The 27,917-nt window shown below is 32.4% G+C and overlaps 1 protein-coding gene and 1 long non-coding RNA gene across 2 annotated transcripts in view; both read left to right on the top strand.

Moving 5' to 3' along the window:
* LOC143051534 (uncharacterized) overlaps positions 1-21,845 on the top strand; it is a 204,656-nt gene extending 182,811 nt beyond the window's left edge. Inside the window, exons 9-15 of the mRNA XM_076224426.1 lie at positions 2,700-3,472; positions 4,131-4,161; positions 4,732-5,003; positions 7,416-7,443; positions 14,225-14,551; positions 15,696-15,995; positions 20,719-21,845. Coding sequence (XP_076080541.1) covers positions 2,700-3,472; positions 4,131-4,161; positions 4,732-5,003; positions 7,416-7,443; positions 14,225-14,551; positions 15,696-15,995; positions 20,719-21,053 — 2,066 coding nt within the window. The 3' untranslated portion in view covers positions 21,054-21,845. The remainder of the gene's footprint in view (positions 1-2,699; positions 3,473-4,130; positions 4,162-4,731; positions 5,004-7,415; positions 7,444-14,224; positions 14,552-15,695; positions 15,996-20,718) is intronic.
* The window catches only part of LOC143051559 (uncharacterized), a 428,761-nt gene that overhangs the window by 356,794 nt on the left and 44,050 nt on the right, over positions 1-27,917 (top strand). The window lies entirely within an intron of this gene.

Raw genomic sequence — 27,917 nt, 5'->3', positions numbered from 1 at the left:
AAGATAGTATCCAGAAGTAAATTTTGTAAAAATAAAATTTCCATTTTTCCCGTATTTTACTTAAAAATGAACTTAGTTTTTCTTCCAGTTAACATTACATACAGTCTGCAGTTAAAGTATTTAAAACATTTTTAAGATTCTTAAACTAGCCTGGATTTTTACCTAACTTGGACAGAAGCTTCTGACAATCAAAAGATAGTATCGTGAGGAATAATTTTATTGATTTTTTTCATCATTTTTGATGAGTGTGTGATTAACAGCAAAAGTAGGCGAGACACTGGGTTCCGCGGAACCCTCACAAATTTTCTTTTTTAGCCATGGCTATGTCAGTTTATGAGTTTGAATGTCCCTCTGGTATATCTCGTCCCTATTTTATAAATATCATATTTGTCTGTTTGTCTTTTTTTTTTTAGCCATGGCGATGTCAGTTTGTGAGTTTGAATGTCCCTCTGGTATATCTCGTCCCTATTTTATAAATATCATATTTGTCTGTTTGTCTTTTTTTTTTAGCCATGGCGATGTCAGTTTATGAGTATGAATATCCCTCTGGTATATCTCGCCCCTATTTTATAAATATCATATTTCATGTATTTGTCAAGGAAAAATATTCACATTTAGTGTATTTAACATAAATGTCTTCTTTATATATACGATCACAGCTTGGGAACTTACCTCAAAATTAATAAATTACCCACCGAAAAGGATCACAGCTTGGGAACTTACCTCAAAACTAATAAATTACCCACCCAAAAGGATCACAGCTTGGGAACTTACCTCAAAACTAATAAATTACCCACCCAAAGGATCACAGCTTGGGAACTTACCTCAAAACTAATAAATTAAACACCGAAAAGGATCACAGCTTCGGAACTTACCTCAAAACTAATAAATTACCCACCCAAAGGATCACAGCTTGGGAACTTACCTCAAAATTAATAAATTACCCACCGAAAAGGATCACAGCTTGGGAACTTACCTCAAAACTAATAAATTACCCATCCAAAAGGATCACAGCTTGGGAACTTACCTCAAAACTAATAAATTACCCACCCAAAAGGATCACAGCTTGGGAACTTACCTCAAAACTAATAAATTACCCACCCAAAAGGATCACAGCTTGGGAACTTACCTCAAAATTAATAAATTACCCATCCAAAAGGATCACAGCTTGAGAACTTACCTCAAAACTAATAAATTACCCACCCACAGGATCACAGCTTGGGAACTTACCTCAAAACTAATAAATTACCCACCCAAAAGGATCACAGCTTGGGAACTTACCTCAAAACTAATAAATTACCCACCCAAAGGATCACAGCTTGGGAACTTACCTCAAAACTAATAAATTACCCACCGAAAAGGATCACAGCTTGGGAACTTACCTCAAAACTAATAAATTACCCACCCAAAAGGATCACAGCTTGGGAACTTACCTCAAAACTAATAAATTACCCACCCAAAAGGATCACAGCTTGGGAACTTACCTCAAAACTAATAAATTACCCACCCAAAGGATCACAGCTTGGGAACTTACCTCAAAACTAATAAATTACCCACCGAAAAGGATCACAGCTTGGGAACTTACCTCAAAACTAATAAATTACCCACCCAAAAGGATCACAGCTTGGGAACTTACCTCAAAACTAATAAATTACCCACCCAAAGGATCACAGCTTGGGAACTTACCTCAAAACTAATAAATTACCCACCGAAAAGGATCACAGCTTCGGAACTTACCTCAAAACTAATAAATTACCCACCCAAAGGATCACAGCTTGGGAACTTACCTCAAAATTAATAAATTACCCACCCAAAAGGATCACAGCTTGGGAACTTACCTCAAAACTAATAAATTACCCATCCAAAAGGATCACAGCTTGGGAACTTACCTCAAAACTAATAAATTACCCACCCAAAAGGATCACAGCTTGGGAACTTACCTCAAAACTAATAAATTACCCACCCAAAAGGATCACAGCTTGGGAACTTACCTCAAAATTAATAAATTACCCACCGAAAAGGATCACAGCTTGGGAACTTACCTCAAAACTAATAAATTACCCACCCAAAAGGATCACAGCTTGGGAACTAACCTCAAAACTAATAAATTACCCACCCAAAAGGAATGTATTTAATCAAGGTAATCATGGTAATAGACATTCTAAATATTTGTTTACTTCATGTACTTAGAATAAATAGTAACTGAGGAGTAAACTTTATGTGATAAAAGCTGGAAAATATAAATATGAACGACAGTAATTGACTGACAAGATGTCATCATGGATGACTGCCATACATCATTCTTAGTGTTTCTTCTACAGAAAACATGTAGAAATCATGCAAACATTTGAAAACTCGCAGTTTTCCCACAGCACATGCAAGCCTTGTTTCAGATTATTTTCTTCCAAATGGGAAATGATTCAACTTTGATCACCAAATCCCGTTATAACAGACTAGACAAAAAAAATGTGTAAAAAAACGCGCGACTGGCGTATAAAATTATAATCCTGGTACTTTTGATAACTATTCTGATATAAAAGACATTTAATTGAAATATTAGGATAAATTGTTTTTTTCCAGTGATGATCTAAGTGAGCGATACCAATTGTTTGATCATTTAGCTTTTATAGACCGGTATTACCTCATGATAAAAACTATATTTTAAGTCATATAACATATTCTTTGTTTCATTTTTATAGATGTTGCATTTTGGCCCAAGGAAAATAAAACAAGGAAAACCTTCAGAAAAATGTCTGAAAATGGAATGATACAAAAAGTAGACCTCTACCAGATTTGGGAACAAGAAGAATTCCGCCAGATTTTACCATTTAAAGAGTACATATTTGATATGCTGATACATCTAGATATCGTATCTGAACAACGGAGATATGATACAAAAACAGGAAGTCGTCTACCAATAGAAAACTTCTTTGTACCCTGTATGCTTACACAAAAAAATAATACAGATTACTTGACACAAGAATGTACACCAGAGAGGACTGTTAGTTTGGCCTTTGTTTTCAAAGGAACCATCATACCTCCAGCCTTACCAAACCGTCTAATATGTGCATGTCTGAGTATGTGGACATTAAAAGAATACCAAGGACGGAAACTTATGTTTTCTGGTATTGTTGGGTTATCATTTGATAAAGAGCATGATATTGTTGTCTGTGTAGAAGGAAATAAGATCTTACTGTACCTAGTCCACAAGCGCTCCAAGGGCTTGATAATACCTGATATAGCCACCAGTGTCCGGGATTGTTTGTTTGTTACTTTAGAAAGAATCTCCGAATTTTATCAGTCCTCCATTGATTGTAAAGCCAGCAGCAAGTTACCCTTCCTCACCGAGTACTCCTGCTCGACATTAAACTGTTTCACTTCAGAAAACAAGTTGGTCTCCGAGACTGAGGAATGTCTTTGTAAACACGGAGAAAACATTAAAAATAACTGGCGTATTTGGAACAAGAAAAAGGTATGTAAATACTTTTATAAGAACATCACTGCGTGAAATTTAGAAATTTTTGCGCATATGTGGCCAAGTTCCCTTATTGGATAAGATATTTACTTTATTTGCATTATATGTTAGACATTCAATCTTTCAACAATATGTAAGAAATATGATATGGTATATGCTTGTCAACGCGACAACTCCCTACCATAAACCAAATGACGTAACATTAAGCACCTTTAGGTTGCCGTAAGATCTTCAACAATGAGTAAAATATATGTTACATATTAAGCTCTTAAAGTTGTTACGTAAAAATGTTTATACATTCAGAGACAAATTTATATCTGTACAAACTTGTTGATGTTGGTATGATAGTAACTAAACAGCGATAGACGAATGTATCAGACAGAGGGACAAAGGATGATAACTTTTCTATGACACCTCTTTGTTTAAACCTTGTTTTTTTGTAAGGTAGAGGAGTGGATTAACATTTATAATATTTACCTGACTTGTAGTAACTATCAGCATTTGTCAATATTGTCTTTTTTTATTATGTCTGCTTTTGTCATTAGTTTCACACATTTAACAAAATGAAATGTTTTTTGTGGACCGACAAGCAAGTAGGTTGTTTACATGGAATTATACAAATACTGGAATTGTAGAGTTATTTTCTATTTTACAGGAACAAAAGCAGTGTGATGCTAATTGTCCAGGTAAATGTATCATTAATCTCTCTGCACTTCCATGTTATTGACCAGAGTTAACATTTATCTTATTAAAATATCCAATTTAATTCCAATCTCATGACCTAAACCATGCTACTGATAAGCTTTAATTTTGTGCTGATGACATTCAAACAATACAATGATATTTCACATAATTCAGATTGAAACTTCTTTGGAAAAGTAATGGATTTTAACCATCTGTGCTTATACAATTACAAAAAGATATATGTATTAGAAACTTTCAATTTAAAATATATGATTTGCAATTTTGGTTAAGAGTAATTACTGGAAATTACTAAAATATATCCTATATGTCTTATGAGTAAATTGTCTACGATTGCTGTCGACAGATAAAAATATGTGCTATATTTAAGAGAATACATTTAGGTGTATTTTGTGAACATAGATTGGAAGAAATTAGAATTAGATTACTGCATATGTTGATAATATTGTGTACCCAATAACTTCCAATGTTGAATAGTTATCACATCTTATCACAGTATATTAACGTACTTTCTTTACAAATCATACATGTATGTGTTTTTAAATTCATTTAAGGTTTGAGTGAAGATGCATTATCTCAGATCCCAAGTAACACAGAGTTGCTTCGTCTGTCTAATCATTGTGAGGCACATATGCTACATGAATTGGCTCTCCATCTTGGAATGGAAGAGATGGTATGGAGTGATATGGTAGAGAATTACCCAACAAATACACAGATGGTCAAATTTTTGACACTTATTCATTTGAAAGAGAATTATGAAATCAGTTTCGCAGAATTGGACAACGGATTGAGAGAAATGGAAGTAACAACACATAAATTATGTGTGGTAAGTAACTACTGCAATGGACTGATGCAATTGTATTTATCTTTTCATATATTTCTTTAATTGGCATTTGGTGTGGTTTTATTGTGAACTTGTCTGTTTTGTAGTGTTCATCTGACCTTGACCTAAAATATCATCGGAAAGTACCAAGACTTAATAGAGACATATATGCAATATCATATCAGGTTAAAGATTCTAGTTTGTTTCGAAGTTGTGTATCTCAGAAACTATTATGATTATTACATAATACATCACACACAAGACAACGAGCTTTTTATTTAATTTGTCTTTGAGTATGGTACTTTTGTGATACTTTTCTACATTGATCTTTGATAAGGTTAAGCTTATATGGAATCAATCTTTGAGTAAAACTTTCAAATTACAGACTCACAACATGGTCAACATAAATGCAATCAAGATAAGTAAAGCAGGCGAGAAAATTCAGTGTGTTGTACTATGCTTGGAAAGGATGAGATGGTTTAGTTTTTAAATGGACATTAGCTGTCAAATTTATGTTCAACAGTTTGACTCAAATTCTCATATTGGATTTAAATTTACAAAAACGTATATCCAAATTACAAAAACTTTATAATAAACAATTAACAATGCATAGACATAATAATATGTATTAGCTTTTCATGTATATTCTAGTCTAATTGACCATTGAGATGACCTCTTAAGACTGCTGACGGTCATATGACCAGATATAAACATACGAATGTATGAACAACACAATTATTTATTTTGTAAAAAATATTTTCATCACTCCATGTTTACCTTACAACAAAAAAATGTTTTTATTTACCTGTATACGTAATTTAATTTGGCAGCATTTTGTCCAAGGTTATTGTTGTCTTTCTGATATAGTTTTACATCTAACATTAATTTTATAATTTCATTGTGTCAAAGATTAAAAATATTCGTTCAGTGTATGTTCACTTGTTTTTGTTAATATCTCTTTTGATTGGGTTAAGCCATTTCAACTGATATTTTATAGTGTGTCAATGTTGTTATGTTACACTATTGTTTCAGGTTAGGGTGAAGGTTGGCGCCTATTAAAATGTTTAAACCCGCTGCATTTATTTACACCTGTCCGAGTCAGAAACCTGATGTTCAGTGGTTGTCGTTTATTAATTTGTTTCATTTTTGTTTCTCGGTTCTCGTTTTTATATAGATTAGACCGTTGGTTTTCCTATTAGAGTGGTTTTACACTAGTCATTTTTATGGCCCTTTATAGCTTGCTGTTCGGTGTCAGCCAAAGCTCCTGTTTGAAGGCCATAGTTTAACCTATAATGGCTTACTTTTACAAATTTGGATGGAGAGTTGTCTCTTTGGCCCACATACCACATCTTTTTATATCTATGTATAAACATAAATAGATATTGACCATGTGCAATTGGATTTTTGTTGGTCTGCTTGATTTCAAATTATAGGTTTAAAAAAATAATGTTATAAAATATTAACTGTATAAGAATGTTTTGTTATGGATCCAATCCAAATGGTTCACCCTTGTTTCATTTCCAATGTTTACTATTTTTAGGGGGCATTAATTTTTGCCTTTGTCCGTCTGTACTGACGTCCGTACGTCCCAAAATTGGTTTCTGTTCTCTTTAGTTTGCCTCAACCAAATGTTATTAAACTTATACACAATGCTTATTACACAAAACACAAATCAAGGTTGAATTTTAGTGGCGTCACTTTAACCATTCTAGATTTATGCCCCTTTATAAAGGGAAAAAATGCAAATTTTTTAGTTTCTGTTATTTAACTTAAGCTTGTCTCAACCAAATATTATGAAACTTATACACAATGCTTATTACCACAAAATACAGATCAAGTTTACTTTGATAGCGTTGCTCTAACCGTTTTAGAGTTATGCCCCTTGATCAATGGAAAAATTACAAAATTTTAAGTTTCCGTTCTCTAACTTAAGTTTGCCTCAACCAAATGTTTTGAAACTTATACACAATGTTTTTTAAACTTAAGTTTGCCCAAACCAAACATTATGAAACCTTTACACAATACTTATTTCCATAAAACTCAGATAAAGTACACATTTGGGTAGCATCACTTTTATTGTTCTTTAGTTATGTCCCTTTATAATGTTGCATGCAAGCTGGGGCATCATATGTGTCCATGGGGACACATTCTCAACTTTGTTTTCGTTTTTTAAGCTGAACACGTCTAACACATGTGTAACCATTCAATTAGCAATTAGTTTAAAATATTGAATGTGGGAATTGATCATAGCTAATGCCCTTAACAATGAATGATTTGAACATTTCTTTTGAATCTGGTCTGAGCCCTTTACTTCTGTAATAACTGTATGAGCTTGTTTTCAGATAACATGGATCAATGATAGATTTAACTCACATCTTTGAAATGAATTGATGCTTACAATTATTATATTTTCAGGTACGTCGGAGAAAACAAGTGAAATCTGGTAAGTATTTTGATATCTAAAGGCCTTTATATGACATAATAAAAAAGAGCTTTGTCTTTATGTTCCGTATCAAATAAATCCTAAATGTTATGCTAACCTTGGTACAATATATGATTAAGGGTAGATTATTTAACAATGTGTCATCTTGATTCCTTTTTTACATAACTGTGCAACTTGGATTTTTTATATTTCATGGGATTGACCAGTAATCATAATGTTATTATCTTTAAAAAATAAAGGCAACAGTAGTATAACGCTGTTCAAAAGTCATAAATTGATTGAGAGAAAACAAATCCGGGTTACAAACTAAACCGAGGGAATAACATCAACTATAACAGGAAAACAACAAAACAACAAAACACTAGAGTGCAACAAAAAACAAAAAACAACTCAACATACACAGAAACGAACTATTAGATCAGAACTGCCATATTCCTGACTTGGTACAGGACATTTATCATATTGTTATGTATCTAGTTTGATTACAAAGCAGTAGGCACATACCTTTCGAATTATTATTAATCCCTTTGGAGATGTTTGGCTGTTTGTTTAATAACAAAGCAGTATTAGAGCATTCTTTCAAAATTTAATCACTCTCTTTACAGATGTTTATTTTTCATGCGGGATTTGGTTTTAAAAATGAAAAGTCATGACTGCCTCCCTGAATTTATTCCAATTAGTATATTCCAACTTTTAGAGGGTCACTAAGTGCAATGATTACATGCCTTTTTTTGTAGTCCCCCTTTCATATCCTTATACTTTCATATAGCCGATGTGAGCAATTCTTACAGTTTGAGTCATTTGCCAGTCGGTCATCCAAAATCAGCAATATGTATTGGTTTTTTTTTACCTCATCTTCAGAGTCTACTTTTACAGTTGACACAAAACAATGAGAACTTAAACTTCTTTTAAAAGTTTTACCTGTGGAAATTAAATACGATGAACTACATTTGCTACCATAACTTGTTGATGATATAGTGGTTAAATTCATGTCCAATCTGGAAAGTCATTAGATATATAAGACCCGGGTGTGCATTTCATGGATCTGTAATATTTAAACATGTAAACAATGCAAAACATTCACTCCTTAGTTCATTGACTAATTACTTTGTCAGTCGTCCACTTTATCTGTGTCAATAGTTTATTGACCAATTGCTTTGTCCGTTGTCTACTTTGATCTGTGTCAATAGTTCATTGACTAATTACTTTGTCAGTCGTCTACTTTATCTGTGTCAATAGTTCATTGACTAATTACTTTGTCAGTCGTCTACTTTATCTGTGTCAATAGTTCATTGACTAATTACTTTGTCAGTCGTCTACTTTTATCTGTGTCAATAGCTCATTGACTAATTACTTTGTCAGTCGTCTACTTTATCGGTGTCAATAGTTTATTGACTAACTACTTTGTCCGTCGTCTACTTTATCTGTGGCAAAAGTTCATTGACTAATTACTTTGTCAGTCGTCTACTTTATTTGTGTCAATAGTTTATTGACTAGTTACTTTGTCCGTCGTCTACTTTTATCTGTGTCAATAGTTCATTGACTAATTACTTTGTCAGTCGTCTACTTTTATCTGTGTCAATAGTTCTTTAATTAATTACTTTGTCAGTCGTCTACTTTATCTGTGTCAATAGTTTATTGACAAATTACTTTGTCAGTCGTCCACTTTATCTGTGTCAATAGTTCATTGACTAATTACTTTGTCAGTCGTCTACTTTATCTGTGTCCATAGTTCATTGACTAATTACTTTGTCCGTCGTCTACTTTGTCTGTGTCAATAGTTCATTGACTAATTACTTTGTCAGTCGTCTACTTTATCTGTGTCAATAGTTCATTGACTAATTATACCCCCGCTTTCAAAAAAGGGGGGTATACTGTTTTACCTCTGTCTGTCAGTCCGTCCCATGAAACTTTCGTCACATTTTTCTCAGGAACTATAATACAAGGATTTCTGAAATTTGGTTTCAGGATTTATATAAGTCAGCTATACCGTGTGATGCGTTTTTAGATTCATCACTCAACAACTTCCTGTTTACCGAACACTTGCATATTGTTACACTATTAATATTATCCACTTGCGGCAGGGGTATCATCAGTGAGCAGTAGCTCGCCGTTTCACTTGTTACTGGTGGCGTTAAACTATTTTATGAAGCTTAAAATGTGAATTTCTCTCTTATGATTGGTAATATGATATATAGCTGGTTCCTTTGACAGTCGGACAGGATTCACCTGACCTTTACCTCTATTCATAAATCAATGATCAAGGTTATGTTTACATGGTCAAGTTCGTATCTCAAATACTATACATGCTATAAGCAACAAGTCAACTACATTTGGTGAGTGGAAATAATGTAGCGTCTACACGTCTCACTGAACATAACCTCATTTTCATGGTTCATTTAAATTGTCAATGCTATTTTTTATGATTAGGCATTTTTTAAGATACTATTATCAATACGTCAACTATATTTAGTGTATAAAATGATAGCAACAATACAAATATCCGTCTGGCTTGAGTCATCTGACCCTGGCCTGATTTTAATGCTTCTATGATCAAGGATGAGTTTTCCTGGTGAAGTCAGTATCACAGATCCTATAAGTAATATGTCAACTATATTTGATGTATGAAGTGATTGTAAGGTGTACATGTCCCACTGGCAGGTGTCATCTGACATGGTCTCATTTTCATAATCCATTGGTCAATGCGTTGTGTGGATATTAGCTCTGTAACAATAGATCAGATGCATTTGGTCTATGGTATGGTTGTAAGGTGTAGATGTCCGACTGGCATGTTTCCTCTGACCCTAATCATATTTTCAGGATTATTGGTCAATGTTAAGTTTTGGTGGTTTGCTCTTTTTTCCTAATACTAGTATTAGGAAATGTATATGATGGATAATTGTCCGAGTGAATTGTCTACATTTCATTTTCGATTTTAACCAGGAAGTGAATGAAATGACACTTATACCGATCGATCTGTACTGCTCTCTTAAATGCTGGTCATGACCCTTCAAGAATTATCCAGTAGACCATTAAGAGAATTGTAATGAGAAAATAATTAAAAGTTGGCAGTCAAATAAAGGGAATAAATATAAATATTCGCCCTTTATTAATGATAAAATTGCATTGAAGTAATGGGGGAATTGAATCTAAATGCTTAATACAATAACATATTTGATGTTAAGTAACAGCTGGAAAATGGATGCAAAGTTTTACCCTTTAGTTCTCACAAGCTTAACCAATTTCTCTGACGTCAGTCTATGGTTCTAACAGTAGATTATTTTTCAAGAATCAAATAAACTCATCATAGATACCAGGACTAAATATAGTATAAACGCCAGACGCGCGTTTCGTCTAAAAATGACTCATCAGTGACGCTTGAATCCCAAAAAGTTAAAAATGCCAAATAAAGTACGAAGTTGAAGAGCATTGAGGACCAAAATTTCTACAAGTTTTGCCAAATACAGCTAAGGTAATCTATGCCTGAGGTAGAAAAGCCTTAGTATTTCAAAAAATTAAAAAATTTGACACTGACCACTTGGTTAACTTAAGACATCTTATTTATAACTTTAAACTTTTAACTTTTTATCCTCAAAAACGAGTGGCATATGTAGAGTTCGAACTTGCGCATATTTTCTTCATAAACAGTAGAGTCTTCAGTCTATGCATGATACCACTATACCATGAGTGCTGATATAAATTAATACTTAAATAACACTCTTAAAGCGCACAACTGTCAATACATGTCAATAAACTGTATTTCTATCTCAGAGATAATTCGCTTTTGTTATCTAATAAAATATATATACTATGTCTGGTTTTTTCCATGTTCTTTTCAAATATATTTAAATTGTTTTGGTTTTGGCATTTTTTTTAAGGAAGATTATGTTCTACATTTGAACGTACTTGAGTATAGCTATATAGCAGATGGAAATATCTTAAGAGTTTATTCACGATGTCAGGTTTGAACATCGGTTGATTTTCAACATCGTTATAATGAACCGATGGGTCTTTATACGATTGTGGCTATTACACACTAGTTCCAAACACAAGAGAATCAAGGAATTGTAAATATTAGTACAATTCCTTGATAAAATAAATATCCATATGCCCATCACAGTTGTCCCTTTTATCGTACAAAGACTTTACCTTTTCATCATGGCAAATGCTTACTTATGGTTTTAGTCTTATATTGATATCGTACTATCAATATTTTTTTCTTTGTTTGATTATAAATGGTCCAAATATACATCAAGTCAACATTGAACGGTCTCTTATTTGAATAGAGTGTGATATATAAGTTACCACCGTAAAACTACTACATTGACTGTAAAACCAGAAACAAAATCATCACCTTTAAATAAACATGAAGTATATAATACCTCTAAGATTAAAACAATATGTTTGTTGAGAAAAAAAATTACAATGAAAAAAATTCAATTCGGGTACTAGGTTTGAACTTGGCACTGTTAATATCACAGTTATGTATTTCAGTACCATTGACTAGGCGATCACGGCTATGACCAGCTTGAACGTAAAAGTAAAAAAATTGACATAATTAAACATTGAACACCTGTAGCATGAGCAATTCTGCTGGAGATTGAGAATGCGTACCACAGATAATACTAGTTTATTGACCGGTTCACGATGGATGCCAAATGTAATAACGTTAAAATAATCTAAACTTAATGAAAAGGAAACAGTTTAAACAAAACTCATGTATAATTGTTCAAAAAAGACCTTAAGCAATTATTTTATTTATTTCGGAAAGCATCATTAACTGGAGCATCATGAAATTGTAGTATTATGGCAACTACGTTAAATATATGTATTTAACTTAGTACCGTTAAATTGTAGGCAATCTTTAATCAGCTGTAAATAATTACAGATTGCTAAATACTATCTATACTATTAAACGAGAAGACCTCATTTTATGTGTCGCTTCTCTTCCTTCCACAACAGATCAATCGTCATGCCTCTGTGTCCTATAGGTAACATGCATAGTCGCATTTGTCATCCATTCTTATGATTATTCAGATTTAGTTATTTTGGGAGAAAAACGACAAAAAAGAAGTCCGGATATGATTCCGTCATCGGACTGACTTTTAGTCATAGATAAGACTTCTGGTTTGAACATGCACAATTACAACCAATCGTATGATAGATAACAAAAATGAAAAATAAATAAGCCAATCAGAGCTTTCTTCATATCATGGTGTTTAGATCGCAGGCACCACAACTATTATAGCTCCCTATAAAGGACAATTATTTCTCGCATTTATCTACATGTAAACTACGATTATACTACTTTAATATATAGAGACTATCTGTATTCTGTCTACTGTTTTCTTTGAAATGTTTACAATTTAAGATTAAATATACCAATTGCATAATATATTAAAATAAGTAAAACCTGTGACACAAGTACAACCAATCGAATGATGGATAACAAAAATGAAAAATAAATAAGCCATTCAGAGTGTTCTCCATATCATGGTGTTTAGATCGCAAGAATCACAACTATTATACATCCTTAAAGAGGACAAGAGGCGTCGGGTTCGGTGTTTTTAAGCTCGGTATTTGGGGATTTATCCTTACGGGATCCGGGAATATATTTTTCGATTTCGGGATATGAATTTCTTTAAATTCTGCATCTCGGGATTTCATGGTTATAAGCCCGGGATTTCGGGATCAGGACCCCTCCGACCACCCTTCAAATTAGCCTTAGTCGGTCTTAGTCATTTATACATGATTCAGATCCTACCATTGGCATGTTAATAAGGCTCTAAAAAGAAAAAAAGTACTGATGGATTGACCTAGAAGCATATTTTATTAAGACTAATAATGATCTATATAAAAGCAGTTACATTTATTTCATGTTTGAAACGGTGCAAATTTTTAATTTGATTTGACTTTTACCAAAAAGAAGCATTGTAATAAAGCAGAGGAATAATTGTGGTATGGGGCCAGACACAAGAAAATAATTGAATTTAACAGAAAGGAAACAAATATCGGACTTTGGGAAAAGGGAGAGGGCTTTTGATACCTTTTATGAAATTCTCCATACATAATATCTTTTACAAAAAATCATCCTACAACAGTTCACAAGCTGTATATGCCCGCGATTTCGCAGGTGTGTTCTAGTATAATGTAAATTTCAAAGGTTTCTAAATTTTGGTAATTAATTTTTTTAAATATTCAAAAAAAAAAGATAAATACATTTTGTATATTTATATATGTTTTTTTTAATAAATCTCAAATACCAAAATCTATATAATTTAAATAATTTGTAATCATAAAACATTAAATGAAATATAAATAAACAAGTATAAAATCTGGTAATTAAAAGGTGAGCTAACAACCCATTTAAAAGAGGGACGAAAGATAACTTAAATATAGACATGAACCGTGTGGATATAATCATTTCCAGCTATTATAGAATAAAAAAGACAAAATACGAAATTGTTTTTATGAAATTCCGTTGCTTCATTGTCAAAAAATAAAACAGACAGTCGTTTTACTAGAAATGGGTTAAGCTAGAGAATTGATAAAAAGTAGTGGATTCGGAAACGATAATCAATCAGACCAAAGTCGCTCGTCGATTATTGTTTACGAATCCACTACTTCTTATCAATACTCTACTTCATAAAACACATTTAACTGTCCAGGATAAACAATACTCCATTGTTTTATAAAGCATTCAGGGTAACACTGCAATTTGAGTCTTTAATTAGTTTTGACGAATTCTCTGTAGATATATTTTATTTCTTATTCCATATAGGTATTCCTGACGATATTTTAGACTGTATTCCATCAGATGAAATTTTAGATAGATTAGCACCGCTGATTGGCAATATAGTCTTCCAACTAGGAATAGAACTGGGACTGTCTGTAGAAGAGATAGAGAGTGTTAAAGTGAAACGTGATCGTGATTTGCTGGCACAGAATAAGGAAGTTTTGTTTACATGGAGGAAAGACAGAACAGTGAAACCTACAATACGGGTTCTTGAGCAAGCATTTGTAAATATTGGTAAAGGATCAAAGGGTTTAAAGGAGGTTGTAAAGGATGTTGATCCCAATACACTTAAAGCAGTAGAAACTGCTACAGGTATAACTACTAATATGACAAGTCTAAGTAAATAAATAGCACACAATTTAAGTTATGTAATTAAAGAAAAAAAACAAAGGAGTGCAATGGTTTTATTAAACTCTTGCATTCTGTTTGTTTGCCCTTCATTACGTCCGTCTGCCTAGTCCTGCAAGCACTTTCATGTGTTCAATTAATATATGAAATTTATATCAAAGATTTATAACAGCAATTTCCCATACAAATTCGAAAATCAGTGCTATTTGTAAAATAGTTATGCCCAGTGTTATAGAATACCTAATGGAATAAAACGTTATATGGAAAACTGCACCATTCACGCTCTGTAATTTACATTTCTTATCAGAATATTTTGTAAGTTATATCAAAGGTTTATATTTTGAACGAGTTTTGAAAATCAGCACTCATCAATTATGTATACAGTTATTTCCCTTTGAAATGCTTAGACAGATAGGCTACCACTCAATGTTACTTAAGCAAAATGTTCATAATTATTTAAATTTGATAATTCATCTTTCAAGTATTGTTTCTTTTGGTATAACAAAATGACCAATCAACTAACATGCATGTTCATTGCAATTGAAAAATTTAAGATAAGTGGAATACAGTTAATTATCATGTGAATGTCAATTATGCGATATCTTTTTTTATATATATATATAAATCTTCTTATTGTGAAATTTTGAATAACACTCAAATTGATTTAATCTTTGTATACGTTTCATTGCACTTTTTTTTATAAATGAATGATATTTTTTGGGGCAATAATATTTTATACACAACAACAATGTAAGCATTGACCTACCGAATTAGACTATTTACCGGATTTGTTATCACATAAGCAACACGACGGGTGCCACATGTGGAGCAGGATCTGCTTTTCCTTCCGGAGCACCTGAGATCATTCCTAGTTTTTGGTGGTGTTCGTGTTGTTTATTCTTTAGTTTTCTATGTTGTGTCATGTGTACTATTTTTTGTCCTTTTGTCTTTTTCATTTTTAGCCATGGCGTTGTCAGTTTGTTTTAGATTTATGAGTTTGACTGTCCCTTTGGTATCTTTCGTCCCTCTTTTAAAGCATTGTTTTACTTGCAGATCCACTATACACATACATTTTTTTTGGTCAATAATCCAATTTGCTCATTTACAGATAGAATAAGAGAAAACGAAAACAGAATCAAACAGGACGTACAAATCAGCCAAATTTTAGACCATATGATGACACATCTGGTGATATCAGCAGACGACAGACGTGATATTGAACATTATCCTCGACAAGATGATCAGAACAAAGAATTGCTGGATATTGTGATTAAAAGGAGAGAACCTGCTTACAGTGTGTTTGTTGATGGATTACGTAATTATGGATACAAAGATATCGCTAATGATTTAAAATGTGATACACAGGAAACAAGTCCAAGTACAACATTAGTATCTGCTGAAAACGAAGGTATGGCTGCAGGCTTTATTGTAAACACAAGCAAAGAAGGTTTATACCACATCTTCTTTTTTATATAATAATACTTTGGTGCTACTGTATGTTTTTTTTGACATTCAACACAGAGTGTATTTAATTATTATAATACCTTCTAGAAGTGCGACAGTTCCTCACAAGGTTTTTGATTAGTGTCTCGCCTTAACAGAGTCAAAACACGAGACATAGGTATGCAGTTTCCGGTGGCGGCGGCGTCAATACATTATTAGTTTGAGATAAGGTCTAGTTTAAGGTGAACAACAAGTGGTAGGTCAGTGATATTTGGTATGCAGTTGTATTAGCATTTGCACATCTCATTTCCATGGAGATTATTTGGCCCTGCCCCCTCAGTCATGGTCTATTGACTTTGAAACTTTTGCTTATTTTACATGTATTATTTTGTGATTAGGTCAGTTTATGGGGAACCATTAGTGGTAGGTCAATGTTATTTGGTATACTGTTGTATAAGCACTGGCATATCTCATTTCAATGGAGATTATTTGGCTCCTTTCCCTCAGTCATGGTCTATTGACTTTGAACATTTTGCTTAGTTTACATGAATTAGTTAGTGATTAAGTCAGTTCAAGGGGAACCTTTAGTGGTAGGCTAGTGTTAAGAGGTATACAGTTGTATAATTATTAGCACATCTCATATCTATGGAGAATATTTGACCCTGCCCCTCAGTCATGGTCTATTGACATGGAAACTTTAGCTTATTTCACATGTATTAGTTTGTGATTAGATCAGTTTAAGATGAACTGTTAATGTTAAGATATTTGGTATACAAATTATTGGCATTTGCAAGTATCCTTTCCATGGAGATTATATAGCCCCACCCACTCATCATGGTTCATTGACTTGAAACTTTTACAAAGTTTACAAGTTAATGTTTATGTTTAGGTTTGTTTAAAGGGAATGACTTATAATAAGTTAATGATGTTTGGTATGCAGTTGTATTAGCCCTCGCACATCTCATTCCCATTTAAATTGCTTAGCCATGTACCTTCAGACATGGTTCATAGACTTTGAATATTTGCATACATGTGACAGAGTTGTCAAGTCACAACTGGAGATGTGAAAATTTTCAGCCCTGAAATGAGACGTGGCCAAGAAACATCCTCGAGTTTGAAAGACCAATCTGTTTATCGCTATTTTGTCTATGACGTCGTTAATTTTTATATTGACAACGACATTCGGCTCTTAGTTTCTGACGATAATTTTCTATCTCAGGCGAGTAGCATGATATGAAAAGTTATCACAAAAAAAAGATCAAAGGAAAAATACACAAAATATTTTTAAACTTATATGTTAAAGTATTGCTATTTCAATTTCAACATTTGCATTATAAAAATTACAGAAAAGGTGAGACATATCTCTAAGATAACAGTTTATGTTTTGTTTTATATATTTTGAAACAATAGAATATCAAATATCAATGCATAACGAGAAATGATTTTTTCGTAAATATTATTCAACATTATGGTAAACACACCTTCACTACATCTAGATTTAAATTATATCTGTGTATTAGCAAACATATATCTGTTTCAACAACAAATATTAACTTTCGCACCATCTATGGATTATTACATTGGATACCAATGTGGGATAATTTAAGAAAATAATTTGTTAAAACTTTCAAGTGTCAAGCGCTTACAAAATCCAAAGTTTCTGTTACGCTCAGGCATTTCTAATATAAAATTAAAGCTGTGTCTCTTAATAGTCTCTATCCGTATTAACTCGTTCGCTAGATAAACTAATTAGTACATTATCCTTCAGTCACTAACAATAAAGGCATATCATTTAACACAAGAACAACTCTAACCTTTAAAGATTTGGTCTGCGGTGGAGAGTTGTCTCATTTGCAATCAGAGCCGTCTTATTGTTAAACTCTTTAAAGGAGAGTTCTACTGTTACAAATGTTTAAACTGTTTTGTTCGTGGTTCATATAGTTTAGTGAGGTAGTTCACAATCTCGTGGGGATCTATTTGGTCGTCAATATAATAATTAAGTTGACTGCAATGACGTATCAATGTCAAAGATGACCATGGATTTGTTCCAACTATTGTAAGCTTTAATTCCTTTTTCCACTTCTCTTCAACGATATCATAAATAAAACTTTTTACAAGATTTTGACATGACAAGTGGGTAAGAACGTATTCCTAATTGTATCAGATATCTTCCATTTTAAGTTCACCTGGCCCAGAGGTCCAAGTGAGCTTTCCTCATCACTTGGCGTCTGTCGTCCGTCGTCGTTAACTTTTACAAAAATCTTCTCCTTTGACACTACTAGGCCAAATTAAACTAAACTTGGCCTAAATCATCCTTAGGGTATCTAGTTTACAAAATGTATGCAATGACCCCGCCAGCATGGCTAAAAAAAGAACATGGGAATAAAATGCAGTGTTTGGTTTATAGACATTTTTTTCTAATTATCTGCCTTAGTTTGTGACGCGACTCATAGGCGTCCTCGTAGTAGTAATCACCATTTCAACCGTGAAAATGTAAACAAGATATACATCTATTTCCCAGACTGCATATGATTACCATAAACACAAGAATGTAAAGCGTACTTAATTACAGAACAACTAATAAAGTAATTAGATAAGGAAAGGACAATAAAGTTATAAGTGTATTGCAGGCTAAATGTCGTGCCTTAAAATATAACTCACGGTATTTGATACGTTACACCAGGACATAATATATACAAATACTAATTACAGGTTTCATATCGATTATTATCATTTGATAATCATAATACTGATCATTATAACACATACCTATATTCAATAAATTGTCTTGCTGGGTCGAATGTGATATATCAGAAAAACCAGGTGCAATTTTATCAAACGCATAGACATTTCTGTGGTCAGACCTACAATGACTCATGTATACTGCTATAAACTGAGTCATGTTTTCGTATCACTTTTGTCTCCGCATTAATTAAGTTATTAGTACCCTACCGACGAAGTGTAAGGGGGGATTTAGGTTTTCACTCCGTCCGTCTGTCTATCTGTCCGTCTGTCTGTCCTTCTGTCAGTGTGGCAAATCAGCTTTCCACACTTTTTTTCTTCGTTCTTGAAGATAGTGATTTGATAATTAGTATAAAGTTGTATGACAAGTTATAGATCAAGTACACATTTTGTTCTGGACTGAAGATTTAATCAAGAGTTATGGACCACAACTCTGGACCATATCTAATGTTTGAGTACTAAGTTAAACCATATTTCTGTACAAAGGGAGATAACTCATTTTTTAAAAGACGTTCTTTGTTCAATTACTTGAAGAATTTTTTGGTATAACTATATTTTTGTTAATTTTCTTGAATACCATTATAGTTTGAGATATACTGTAAACAGCAAAAAATGTCAATTAAAGAAAGATCTACAAATAAGTTAACATGACCAATTGGAAATAGATATCTTATTGGAGTTATTGTCCTTTTAAGTTATTGTCTGCAATTTATTGGTAATTTTTGTAAATCTTTTCAAAAATATTCTGCTTTCAATTTAACTACTGGGTCAAAATAAACCCAACTTAGCATCAATCATTATTAGGTTATAAATATGATTTTAACGTTTTACATGATTTCCAAAACCATAGTAGATACAGGTGATCGACACATGCTCTTGAGAGCCTCTAGTTTATTGAATTTAGTGAAAAGGGTGAATTATTGTTGACTGTTTTTGCTCCTTCATCTTTTTTTGTCTCATCCTTTAAAGAAAAGCGTTTTTTTATCCTGAATCAAATGTGGGATAAAAACTTAACGTTGATACATTATTACCTGTTATAAGAGTGAGATATCTATTGATTTGTGCGTTAAATAAGTTACTTAGAATAGACTTACACTTGTGCATACAAGTGGTTTCTGGCTGATATATACTACATATATCATGTATACATATGATTGCAAACTTATGTCTTTGCATTATAAATGTTCAAAATTCTTTTCTTCAGTTATAATGCAGTCATGGTACATTAAGGAGTTGTTAACCATAAATTATTAACCATACATTATATATATATGTGCATTGTATGGTTACCATCTCTCTTAAACATGTTAAATGGTATTCATAAATTGCCGTGTGTGTTTGATAATTTCAATGCAGAAATATGAATATATGCAATATACATGATGTATGCAATTTGCAAATATATTTTATAAGACATTGCACATGTCTATCATTTGTTTACTTGTAATATTCAAAAAAAACTAATCCTGTTTTAAAAACAATGAAAACAACACGTTATTGATTTTATGTACCGTAACCCTTTTTTCGAGCTACCTTCATCAGGAACACTCAAAGCGGAATATTTGAAATACATGGATGAATAAAACCGAAATAGTTGAAGAGCTGTATACCTAAAAAGAACCTAAAAGAATAGCCAATTCCGTCTAAGGCCAACTTTGCCTGAGGGAGTTGAAACCTAAGCTTCTTCATTATTTTAAAATTTATAAACAGACAATTTAAGGAAGTTTGTTATAAATCATGCCAGAACCGAAGTACTGACTATTGAGCTGATGATACCCTCATGGACTGATAGTCCACTATCAAAGGTATCGACCCCGTGATGAAAAAATGAAAACAACATGCTATAAATTTTATGAGTTCGAATAATTTTTTTTATATTTTCCTTCCATCTTTAGTTATGAAAGGTCAATAGCACTTAGGGAAAAAAATCTTTTTATATTTTGTAGGCTTATCATACAAGAATGTTCCATTGTATAAAGTTCGTCTACAGAAGAACTACCTCAAGGTCATCACTGATATACAACATTACAGTATAGTAGATCATCTAATATCAAGAGAGGTATTGTCAGTTGATGATGGGAAGAAGATAGAATCTGGTAAAACCCCACAGGAAAAGAACAGGACGTTAATGGACATGCTTTTACATAAAAATGAACGGGGATTTAATGAATTTCTCAAAGCCCTAGGAAAAGACTCAATTTATGCAGACCTAGCAGAGCAAATAGAAAAGACAGAAGTTACTAGCACAGATATGGCAACCTTTCATAAATGCTTGAAATAAAATAAATGTAATAACTTTCAAAAGAAAAACTTTACACAACAAGTTAAAGATAGCTAGGACAAACACCAGTTAACAATGAATACAAGGAGCTATTGTCAATCTAATGTTCAATGATTTGGTCACTTAAACCAGCAATGTGAATGAATAACAATATATTATTGATAACAATCTTTTATATTAAACATATGTCATGTGTGAGTGTCATGTGTGAGTGTCATGTGTAAGTGTCATGTGTGAGTGTCATGTGTGAGTGTCATGAATGGGCAAGGATAAAGCTAAAATATGTACTAATCCCTATTACTAGTGTATGTTCATAAACACAAATCCCCTTTATGAGTGTTAGTTACTAAACTGATATTATAGTTATGAAACAGTCATGACATATTCTATATTCATATAAAATAATTCTGATGTATCTTAATATAATTATTTGAAACCAGTATTTGGAAAGTTCATACGCATTACTTTTTTTTCAAAGGTTAAAATGTCTGACTGTGTGGCATATTTTCAACATTTATATTCCTCAAACTTCAAAAAATTTAAACCTATACTAAAATTATGTTCTTCCTCTCGCTTAACATTTGGTCTCAGAATTTAATTTGGCTGCTATCCATGTGGATTTATACTGGTAAAGTTCCCAAAATGAGTCTCTTCGAGATGAAACATAGTATCATATCTAGCAACCAGTAGGTAAACAAAACATCTATCCCCAAAGAGACGTTACATACCTGCAATTAGGTTATAAACAATTTCATTTCAATCATTATTGTGTATGTTAATCTGTTAAAGCTGTTAAATGTTACCTTAATAGTCAATAACTAAATCAGAGACCCAATCTTGTCCTTCATGCATTTCTAAATTCTTGACAGTAGCTTGCTACTTTAAATGTAAGCTTGTAAATACAAATGTTTCTTCATCAATAAGGTTTTGAACAAAAATGCAAAGATATGCTCATATTATGTAAATATTAAATTATTATTGCTAAAAAAAAAAACAATGTTTTTGACATAATGCATCTGTTCTATCATATGAAATTATTTTTCATTCATCAGAAACACGGATAACTTGATACAATATTCTATATGTACTATTTTGATAAATTTTAAAGAACCTACATAGCTGTAATTAGCTTATTATTAATTTCATTTCAGTCATAATTGTGTATGTTAATCTGTTAAAGCTGTTAAATGTTACCTTAATAGTCAATTTAGGTCTAAATTGTAAGTCTAATGAATAATAAAGTATGTACATATGAAATAACTAATTCAGTGATCTAATCTTGTCCTAAGGATGTTTTTGTATTTTTGACATTAACTTGTTGTATATTGTGTTTATCAAACAGCTACTTTTATATGTACATTTGTAAATAAAAATGCCTATTCATAAATATAGTAATATAGTTTTGAACAAAAATGCAACAATATGCTCTTATTGTGTAAATATAGTTGTTGCTAACATAACTTGGTATTTCACAACGAATGTTTTTGACATAACACATCTTTTCTGTCAAATGAACTTATCTTTAATCCATCAGAAAAAAGGATTTTAAATCCAAACATATCAGTGATAATTGTTTGGTTATATTAACATGATTAAATTTTCAAATAGTTGAGAACATATCAAATGTCAAAAAACATTTGAAAACCTACTACTAAGCAATTGTTTGGCCTCGTTCAAGTCAAGCTATCTGCACCATATGTTGTTTGGTGGTGTTTTAGCGCAATGCTTCACAACTTCCTGCTTGCCTTTTTAATATTTTGTTTTTCGATCGTCACTGATGAGTCTTTTGCTTAAGTTCTTCAGAAGATACCAAGACTTTGTTGATACATATTCGACTGCACAAATAATACATGATGGTCTTGAAGTATAAATTTTAGTCACTGACGTTGTTTATCATCCTAATTATGTGTTGTAGTTTTTTTCTTTTTTGTCTTCGTAAATTACTTTTACTGTTAAGCCCTTTTTTGTAATACCCTTTTGGGATTTTTTGGTGTGGCTCAGTACTTAAACATCCCGCCATTGTGTTATTTTGCTATGGTCATTTTTGTATTCTTGTATATTTTTACCTATGGGCTTTGGTCTATATGCCATTTTATTTTCTTTGTTGACATATTTGTCTTTTTTTATAGTGATTAAGATTATAACAAATTGTTGACTGCTGTACCCCTATTTTTTACATTTAAATATTTTATCTATCATGTCTGTTTGTTTTGTTCACACATTGTTGTCAATATAATGGAATTTTATGCGACTGTCATACAAGTGAGAGGTTAAGCTAGCTATAAAACCAGGTTTACTTCACCATTTTCTACATAAGGAAATGCCTAAACCAAGTCAAGAATATGACTTCCCATTCGTTTGATGTGTTTGACCTTTTGATTTTGCCATTTGATAAGGGAATTTTTCGTTTTGAATTTTCCTTGTATTTCTGATATTTTTCTTTTTTGTAAACGAAAAATACAATGATGCTCAAAATGATAAGCCTGGAATCTTTAATGAGTTTTTTTAATGTTGTACGTCTGTTAATAATTTGAAGGAGTCGAGTGTGTAAAATTTAAATTTCAATATTCATTGTCAGTTTTACAAAATTTAACCCCCTTTTCCTTTCATCGCCAATATCAAAATTTGTATATAAAAATAAGGAGATATGATATGATTGCCAATTAAACAACTATCCACCAAAGTTCAAATAAAGTGGAGGTAAGCAATTATAGGCAAATGTACGGGCTTCAACATTGAGAAAACTCATACCGTAAAGTCGGCTATAAAAGGCCCCAACATGACAAATATGAAAAAATTTAATTGAGAAAATTTACGACTCAATTTATGACAAAACAATTTATGAAAAACAAATATGACAGACTTATACCAACGACAACCACTGAACTACAGGCTCCTGACTTGGGACAGGAACATACATAATCTGGCGGGGTTAAACATATTTATTAGCCCTCAACCCTCCCCTAACCTGGAACAGTGTTTCATAGTTATTTTATTGTCTTCAACTTATTCCTTTATTCCATTATTAGATATTTCTTTTGATTTAATGTGAACATGTTTATATATTCTATAATATTTAATATTGATTAGATTTTGTCAGAAATTATTTTGCAACAATCATAGTCTGATTTCATGCTTGATAATTTTCTCCTTGTAAACAATCACTCCAAACGTGTATACAAAATCCTAAGCCAGATTTGTCATAAATTTGTCAACTTTTTTCAATGTTTATACATTTTGCCTTCAAACTGTTTGTATTAGCACAACTGCTTTATTGTAAATACCTAGTGACTTTGTAATTTACAAATTAAATTTGTTATGATACCATTGTGTTTGTTGTTGTTGATGTGATTACTGAAGCGCTATTTGTGTTTTAGTTGTATCTTCTACTTGTATATATGTTTATAAAACAGATCTACTACTTATACCCTTAACATGTTCTTGTTCTTATTCTTTGTGCAATAAAATTAAAGCAGCATCAACACGGTGAGTTTGACAGTCCAGTCATTCACAAATAGTTATCAAAAGTTCCAGGATTATAATTTTATACGCCAGACGCGCGTTTCATCTACATAAGACTCATCAGTGACGCTCAGATCAAAATAGTTAAAAAGCCAAATAAATACAAAGTTAAAGAGCAAAATCAGAACCGAGGTGAAAGATACCAAAGGCATATTCAAACTCATAAGCTGACAACTATGGCAAACAAAATATGCGACTAAGAAACAAACAACAGTTTACAAAATGCAACATAAAAAACTAGACTCAGCAGCACAAAGCCTACTAAAAACCGGTAGCTGGAAGATCTTTTTCAAACAATGAAAGGAATATACTTTTGTAACCCTATGATTATCAGTAGAAACATTCATTCAAAGATGAAGACCTGATGAAAATAAAGGTTCCTTTTCTGCGACAAAATATCTTTGTATATTATATAAGTCCCAAATCAAACAAGTGCCCATATAGCAGATGTTTTAAATCATCGTACAAAACATAAGCAAATGAATAAAATGCCTTCCAGAATATATTCAAATGATTATCTATTAATAGTTAGTCTTTATACTTCAGAGATAACTGAATTGTATTTGAAGCTTTGCGGACATCTGTCTGTAGTTTTACTGTCGCAAATTAGTTTACTTTGCGACGCATAGCCGACACAGGTAAATGGATATTTTCGACAATAAAACTACCGATAGACGTCCGCAAAACTTCAAATACAGTACAGTTATCACTATACTAATGCAAAATAAACAAATCAACCAATGTTTTAATTTCAGTCATTATTTCAGTTTGTTTGACTTCATATTTATTTAGTGAAATTGTATGTCAATACATTCGGGTATTCAAAATGTCGGCTTCATTAGTTAGACAGGGAGATAGAGAATGTACGCTTATTGTCATCCAACCAGAACCATTGATACAAAATAATTGCATTAGAAATATATATTTTAATGGATATTGGCTTTTCTTATCGACGTTTCATCTGCCAATTAAAACTTTGACATGTGTATTAAACACTTGAATATCTCATTTTCTTCTTCAATGGATAATATTCTTAGAAAAATCATCTGGTTAAGGCAGAGCTCTGTGGTTAAGGTATTAGGTAACATATGGTTAAGGCAGAGCTCTGGGTTACAGTTAAGGTATTAGGTAACATATTTCTAGGCAACTGTATTTCAACGATGTTCAAGTCTTATCAATCAAAGGAAAAAGACAAAAACTCAACGAACGAATCGCTTGAACTGTAAAAAGATCAACATCGGGTGTATTGATATGATTTGTTTTTCTTTACATTGAAAGCAAAAAAGGAGCGCAATATACATATGATAAAGAGATTGATCGGTTCTCGGGCAAATATTCAGTTTTATGGAGATTTCGGGAAATTGTTGTACCGACTGACAAAGTCTAGTGAAAAAAGTAAAAGACCAAAAGACAAACAACAGTACACAAAACACAACATAAAAAATAAAGACTGAGCAACACGAACCCCACCATTAACTGGGAGTGATCTCAGGTGCTCAGGATGGTACGAACCTCACCATTAACTGGGAGTGATCCCAGGTGCTCAGGATGGAACGAACCCCACCATTAACTGGGAGTGATCTCAGGTGCTCAGGATGGTACGAACCTCACCATTAACTGGGAGTGATCTCAGGTGCTCAGGATGGGACGAACCTTACCATTAACTGGGAGTGATCTCAGGCGCTCAGGATGGGACGAACCTCACCATTAACTGGGAGTGATCTCAGGTGCTTAGGATGGGACAAACCCCACCATTAACTGGGAGTGATCTCAGGTGCTCAGGATGGGACGAACCTCACCATTAACTGGGAGTGATCTCAGGTGCTGAGGATGGGACGAGTCCCACCTTTAACTGGGAGTGGTCTCAGGTGCTCAGGATGGAACGAACCCCACCATTAACTGGGAGTGATCTCCGGTGCTCAGGATGGGACGCACCCCACCATTACTTGGGAGTGATCTCAGATGCTCAGGATGGGACGAACCCCACCATTAACTGGGAGTGATCTCAAGTGCTCAGGATGGGACGAACCCCACCATTAACTGGGTGTGATCTCAATCAAAATCATGTACTGCACCAAACCTGTGTCTACCCTTTGGAATAGTAGGAGGCATGCAACTGCAAAAATCACTTTTAAGTTTCTTAGATGGTAAAAAATAAATAAATTATCATATAATTTTGTTTCTATCATTGATCACTTAATCATTAAGACATCATAGAGGTATTTCAAAGGGATATAATAAATGTGTCATTAAAGGATTGTCCTGTTAAATGCCTAAGGACTCTGTGAGGACAAACATAAGTTGAGAAGATTTGATTGCAATAAAACATTTTGATATTAATTAGGTGAAATAACAACACAGACAGGATCCAAACCCTAGTTTGGTGTAAAAATGTTGATTGACATATTCAATCTTTCATTGAAATACATGTAAGGTGTGTATAGATTTATGAAAGTTTCATCCTCATATTTTTTCGAACCATCTGTATAGTTTTGTTTAATATTTTTTCATGATTTCTCATAGACCACCAAACACCAAATATTCCCAATATCTTTTTATACAAATATCAGAAACCAAGATTAATAATTAATAATACTTTATTCCGAAAGCAATACAGCTTATAGGATACATATACACAATTTAACACCAATATAAGAATTTTACAAGAGATATATAATATATATAAATATAAGGTGTACATGAAAGAACATATAATACAAAATACATAATACATAATACAAAATACGAAATACGAGCGGAGAATGATATAATGCTTAAATAAAGTGAGAACAAACATATTATTTACTGCAATTAAAAGTTTTTCTGCAGATTTTAAAAATATACCTAAGTTATTCAATTCTTTAATATTTCTGGCAGATAACAACTGGATAAGTTTGTATGTAGAAGTATTTCTCCAATAATACTTTTTTATATACTTTTCTCGAATTTGACTATATTTTTTACATTCAAGAATAAAATGGTATCGCCTTGTCCGTTTCTGAGTTATTTGACATTAAGTTTTTAAAATGTTTCTGAAATTGTTCCCAAGTTATTTTATGTCCGTTTTCGGTCTTTGGTCTTTTGAATTTCTGGTAGAATTTCTTTGGGTTTTTTCTTCGCAAATTTTTCAACATATTACCTTGTTGGTTTTTGTAATGTCTTTTAAGTTTAGTCTCCGTACATTTATATTTCTTTTTAGCTAAGTTTAGTCTTATTCTGTTGTCGTTAGAATGGTTTTCATCAAAAATATTCAAAGCTTATTTGTATTGTCTATAAAGATTCTTGCAATCTTCTGAAATCCACGGTTTATCTATTTTAACAAACGATTTTCGACTTTTATTA

The sequence above is a fragment of the Mytilus galloprovincialis genome, chromosome 11, assembly GCF_965363235.1.
Source record: "Mytilus galloprovincialis chromosome 11, xbMytGall1.hap1.1, whole genome shotgun sequence".
NCBI lineage: Eukaryota > Metazoa > Mollusca > Bivalvia > Mytilida > Mytilidae > Mytilus > Mytilus galloprovincialis.
The sequence above is the reverse complement of the archived record's forward strand: the minus strand, read 5'-3'. Positions and strand labels throughout refer to the sequence as shown.